At 38.3% G+C, this 6,335-nt stretch overlaps 1 protein-coding gene across 1 annotated transcript; it reads right to left on the bottom strand.

Moving 5' to 3' along the window:
* Nucleotides 1-430: 430 nt before the first annotated feature.
* On the bottom strand, nucleotides 431-2,366 carry LOC131522214 (zymogen granule membrane protein 16-like). Its single transcript, XM_058747541.1, has 4 exons — nucleotides 2,306-2,366; nucleotides 2,030-2,120; nucleotides 1,604-1,730; nucleotides 431-1,419 (listed from the first exon to the last, which is right to left on the bottom strand). Exons 2-4 carry the CDS (start codon nucleotides 2,082-2,084, stop codon nucleotides 1,092-1,094), a joined length of 510 nt encoding a protein of 169 aa, XP_058603524.1. The 5' UTR covers nucleotides 2,085-2,120; nucleotides 2,306-2,366; the 3' UTR covers nucleotides 431-1,091.
* Between the last annotated feature and the right edge of the window lie 3,969 nt (nucleotides 2,367-6,335).

Genomic DNA, 6,335 nt, shown 5'->3' with positions numbered 1-6,335 from the left:
TACTATTTATTTTCCAACTATGACAGTCAATGGGGTCCAAAAACTGTTTGGTTCCTCAAAATTCTTCAAAATATCTTCTTTAGTCTATAAAATAAGAAAGAAGCTTATACAGCTTTGGAACAACATGACGGTGAGTAAATAATGACAACTGTGACACTGTTTCCTCCTTTGTAAACAAGTGCACTAAACAAGTTTGATGTTACGAAAATGACAGCACAACTTTGGAACATTATAATTTGAGTAATTTTCACAAAAATTTTAAAAATTGTATTTCTTTATGACACGCCTTGATAAGTTTATTTACATCAACATAATAATCATTAAATGTAATAACCATTTTGTTATTGGATTTCCACATTTTAAGATTGAAAATCTGAACAACATAAATAAGGCATTTGAGAAGTAGAATAAATAAATGATGAAAGCAAGGTAAAATGTTGGCAAGCTTTTAATATGATCTTCAGATAACAAAAGACAAAACTGTTAAGTTTTAAGGAAAGTAAACCCATACAAAACAGTGTCGTTGTTGAAAAATTATAAAAAGTTAGATAATTAATATAATGTTGATCATACAGAACATGTTCATGCAGAAGAAAATGTTGTAAGTTTAAAACATAAAATAGGCTAAAATAATCAAACCAAAAACCCATAATTAATAACCATGAGAAGCTATTCTATAAAAATTCAGAACAGATAAAACAAGTTTGTGTAGCTGTTACTTTAATGTTGGCAGAAAGAAGGTAAAGGGGGGTGAACTGAACTAATCTGATCTTAAAGCAAAAACTCTAGGCTACAAGATCCAGTTCTCAAAAGTCTTGTGAACAAATGTTCTTTATGTGTTTTATGGCCTTATTCAAGTGATTTAAAAATTTAGTTTTCACTAACCACGACAATAAACATTGTTTTATCAAAATCACAATCGTGTACATACAGTGCATGCTGCTCACATATTATTGTAGCCCAGTTTGTGCTGATTACAGTGCTATAAGACTTTAGCCATTTATATTTTTATAAGCAATTGAAAAAAGCACAAATGTCAGGGCATGTCAAAACTTCTCCAGGCCCCCAAAACACCCCCAGACCCCAGGGGGTTAAGCTGTTACACTGTTGCCACCGGTGAAGTAGACAGCCCAGTGAGCCCCAATGGAGGTGATGCCATTTCCATTCTGTCGACCACTGAGAAAACGTAGCTCACTTCCTCCATTGGTCGGGTACAAATTAAATGAGTTTCCAGTAGGCTGCCCCACTTTTAAAGAGCGGCCTTGACTAGTTACAAACATAATCTCATAGATGTAGCCACTGTAATATTTTCCAGAAGCCTGAATGATGGATTCATTGTCACGAAGTGACAACTCCATTGGATTGCCACTGCTTGAACAAACCGGTGATGTCCAGTTACCATCATAACGGAGCTGGATTCTGAACAGATATTTGATGAAAGTGTTTGAAAAGATGGTCACAGAATAACATCCAGAAGAATTAGAACACATAATGCAAATGATTTTTCAAGATAAAGCCACAACAAAATTATAAAGTGTATCATATTCACTTTTTTCACTCTTTTGCTATAGATGGATGATCATTGGTGCATTGGTTAACTTACCCACGAATGTACGCATTACTGTGTTCCCAGACTCTGATACCAGTGATGCGACCATCATATGCAGTGGAATATTCAGTCCCACTGCCATCTCCAATAGCCATGGAGTAAGAGTAGTAATCCGGTAAAGCTGAAAGAGAAAATAACAGCTATGAGTCTATCTTAAAATAAACCTTTCAATAGTAAATGTAAAGAAATGCCAAAATCAATCTAGATTCCCAAAGATAAAATGTAAAATAGTCACTGTATTTAACTGAGTAGCAAAATGGCAGGTATTAAGATTTATATACGTAGTGTATTTTTACATGTTCCAGAATTTCTAGCATGAATCTCACGTTTAATTTCATTTTCAATTGTCCAACAGTCATTTATTTGCAACATTGTTTTGCATGTTTGATAATGCACCACATTGTGGTGAGCAATACTCACGCATGGTCATGCCCACTGTACAAACTCCAGAGAGAACCAGAATAAGATGCAACATTTTGGAAAAAGTTGATGTTCAGCACTCACCAGTAATCTAAAAGGAACAAAATAGATGAGGTATTCACTCATGAAACAGTAAATATTTCACTTTAGTTTCCATCATCTAACTGCATTACATATTGACAGAAAATATATTTAATTGTGATCAGTGTTTTCATGTGTACCTAAGCACATGAAGATGATAGACAATCAGGAATTTTAGCAATATAAAGTCATTACCTGCTGTTACACTTGATGTGGTTGATATTTGATTCTGGTTTGCTGACTAAACCTACTTGAATTTATATGCTCTTGCTAGTCAAGCCTCTTCATTGTCATATTTCCGTTTCCACCTCAGAAGGAATGTTTTGGAACACACAGGTTTTGGTCCGAGTGCAAAGAATGCTTAGAATATATATATATATATATATATATATATATATATATAATAAAGGTTTGAAAATAATTGTTAAACAAATTATATATATATAATTTGTTTAACAATTATTTTCAAACTTTATTTTAAAATTAAACAAATAAACATAAACAAGTTACAAAATAAAAACAATAGAAATAAGTGTTATACAAGGTTATACAACACAACATTAGTTTTATTCTATTGTTTAGAACGATGTAAGCAACTTTTATATTGTATGTGTAATACTGAAATTCTACTAAGCTGATCAGACCCTCTATTAAGAAAACCATTAATAAATGTGGTGTTCATGATCAAAAAATAAATGGGTAACTTACTTAGTGAAGTGGTCGGTAATGACCAGAATGTTTTTGAAATTATTGGAACCTGGCTCCACTCAGAGAAAATCCATGCATACGAGTTTGAGTGGTCTTGTAGCTGTGATATTGAGAAGTGGTGCAGCTTTCTCAGGCAAGCTTTTTTAGTTCAAAAAGAGTTATAATGGGTAAGCCAACAAATTCATCATCTTCCTCAAAACTTCCTGGAAGAGCCATTGGATGGTGGGCAAGAGACACAATGAAAGTGGCATTGGGCAAATTTTCCGTAGGAGGATTATCGACCACTAGGTGCAAGTGCTCATCACAGATGTCTTTAATGGTGTTTTCATTCACAGTTACATGTTTAGATCCTAGTGTTGGGGAGAAAGCAGTGAGATAATCCAGGAAACCTAATGCTTGTTTCAGGTTCAGCTCTCCTATGCAGCATTCCACGAGCCTCTGGAATGTGATTGGGGCATTTTTTATCCCTTGAGGCATCCTGTTGAACTCAAAAAATCCTAGTGGGCAGATGAATGCAGTTTTATGCTTATCTACTTCCTCCATTTCGATCTGGTAGAAACCGGATCTCAGATCTAGCACAGAGAACCATTTGGATCCAGTCAGGGCTAAGAAGTATTCCAAATTGGGCAAGGCATATGAATCCTTTACTGTTTTAAGGTTAAGTTTTCTGTAGATTATGCAGAGTCTAACTTCACTATTCTTTTTCCTGATGACTACAGTCGATGAAGAGACAGTGAATTCAGATTTGTGGATGACTTTTGAATCAAGAAGTTGTTGGAGATGGACACGCACGCTTCTATATCTTGGGGGTCTTACTCTGTGCTTAATTGGAGTCTCATCACTTGATGTTTCATTTTATGAGTGTGTCCGAAGTCAAGTTCAACACTTCCAGGAGTTCACTGTTTTAGCTGTCCTCTCTTTATACTCTCTGGGTACTGGAGAGTTTCCAAAATCAAAGTTGAGTTTATTTCTCATGTTGAACATAAAACAAGATCTTTTGAAGAATGCTGGTAATCAAACAGTTGATGGTCCCAAACAGTGACTTCCATACTATTTATTTTCCAACTATGACAGTCAATGGGGTCCAAAAACTGTTTGGTTCCTCAAAATTCTTCAAAATATCTTCTTTAGTCTTTAAAATAAGAAAGAAGCTTATACAGGTTTGGAACAACATGACGGTGAGTAAATAATGACAACTGTGACACTGTTTCCTCCTTTGTAAACAAGTGCACTAAACAAGTTTGATGTTACGAAAATGACAGCACAACTTTGGAACATTATAATTTGAGTAATTTTCACAAAAATTTTTAAAATTTTATTTCTTTATGACACGCCTTGATAAGTTTATTTACATCAACATAATAATCATTAAATGTAATAACCATTTTGTTATTGGATTTCCACATTTTAAGATTGAAAATCTGAACAACATAAATCTATACAATGTTCCCTCTAAGCTGCTGGACGCCAAGACTTCTTCCACCGTGGCGCGCAGAGAAATAATGTGCCGCGCACACGCAAAAATTAGTTGGGAAATCCATTTGATTGTATTCTAGTAGAAACTAAAGAATTGCAATGCTCGGGTAAACCGCTATAGAGTTGCTGCCGCTATAGAGTTAGAATGCGGTTTACAGGTTTCACAGAAAGAGAATGATGTGCGCCAGTCGCTGTAGAAACCGAATACTTCAATGGTTGCGGACGAAATAGCTCAAATCGAAAGCCAACGCAAACGCAGTGACATGTGAAATAAACGTCTTTGTGTATTAAAGAAGAGTGGCTTGATTAAGTGCTGGAAATAGCGGATGATGGGCACATAATGGTAACAAAACTCTGAGACATTACCAGTCACATACAGGTGTATTGTGCAAACTATACTTCATAGGGATGTTTAGCTAGGTATATAAGAATTCACGTTCACGTTTAAAAATAAATAAATAAATAACTTACAGATCTCAGTTTAAATGCTTCAGTTCGTTTTCTATTCTCTTCTATCAGTTTAAATGCTTCAGTTGTTTTGATATTATATTATATTATATTATATTATGTTAGGCCTATATTATAAACCTAATAAATAATTGACCTTGTTTTTTAATGGAGTCACTTATGCTGTTGTCACGGATCCACCCACAACCACACCTACACCAACCATCAACACCCGTTCACAATCACCCGAATACTGATTACCACCTGACTCCAATCACCAAACACCCTACATAAAGTCACTCACCACAATCCTTCGTTGGTTGGTCTCAAGGTCGTAAGCTCATCATCTTCCCTCACTTACCTCTTGGATTCCTGGACTCCTCCGTGCCGTAAGCCTTGCACTCAGACCTGTTTGAAAACGAAGAATGTCTTTAAGTTGGACTCACCTCTTATGTTGGAAAACGATCACAGCACTGTTACTACTTGGTTCTGTTATCCTTCGGAATCTGTTTAAGTTTGCAAAGAAAGAATTAAAGAAAAGTAATTCGACTCACCTGTGTTTGTCTCTCAGTCCAACCCTGACAGAAGACCAACCCCAAAGAGAAATATTGAGACGTGGCAAATCTGAGATGGAAGGTGAAAATCTCCCAACGCCGGATCCATTCGCCGAGCTAGTTCACGCTCTCCGTGAATCCCGGGAACCACCTCCAGCCCAGCCATCTCCGTCTGGGTGCCCCATGGCTAAACCTACCCTCTACTCAGGCGAGGCGGCCACCTGTCGCGGCTTCCTACTTCAGTGCTCGCTGTACTTCGAGTTTCAACCCCACCAGTTCCTGAATGATCGGGCGAAAATCGCCTTTATCATGTCCCTGCTGTCCGGAAGAGCCCTACAGTGGGCCGAAGCGCTCTGGAATTCCCACAGCCCGTTAGTACGGTCCCTGGATGCCTTCGTCGACCACTTTCGGGAAGTATTCAGTCAGTCAGCCTCCTCCATTTCAGTTCATGAAGAGCTGTTTCAGCTGCGACAAGCAAACATGTCCGTTCACGACTATACCATACGATTTCGCACTCTGGCCGCTAGCAGTGGGTGGAACGAAACGGCACTTCTCGCCGCCTATCGACGGGGTTTGGAACCAACCATCAGACAACAATTGTCGGTCATCGAAGATTCGGTGGGCTTGGAGAGTCTGCTTCAAAGGGCGTTACATGTCTCACAACAGTTAACGGCCTGCCGCTCAGATACCACCCCGAGAATTACCTTCCAGAAATGTCCAACTGCACCAGAGCCCATGCAAGTGGACCAGTACCATCTCTCTCTGGAGGAACGGTCTCGTCGACGAACGCTCAATCTGTGCATGCACTGCGGCTCAGGAAGTCACGTTCTGGTGTCCTGCCCCGTTCGACCCGCGAACTCAACGGTGGGTACAGTTCGCCTTCACCCGGATGTTTCTGAAATTCCTCATAGTCATGCTTTGATACTACACCTGCACCACTCCTTCCCAGTAAAGGTCCTCATCGACTCTGGAGCCGCGGGAAACTTCATCTCTTCGGCTTGCCTTTCCCGTATTCAATTACCCCGGCTCCGAAACAACAC

The sequence above is a fragment of the Onychostoma macrolepis genome, chromosome 16 (genome assembly GCF_012432095.1).
Source record: "Onychostoma macrolepis isolate SWU-2019 chromosome 16, ASM1243209v1, whole genome shotgun sequence".
NCBI classification, from domain to species: Eukaryota; Metazoa; Chordata; class Actinopteri; order Cypriniformes; family Cyprinidae; genus Onychostoma; species Onychostoma macrolepis.
The sequence above is the reverse complement of the archived record's forward strand: the minus strand, read 5'-3'. Positions and strand labels throughout refer to the sequence as shown.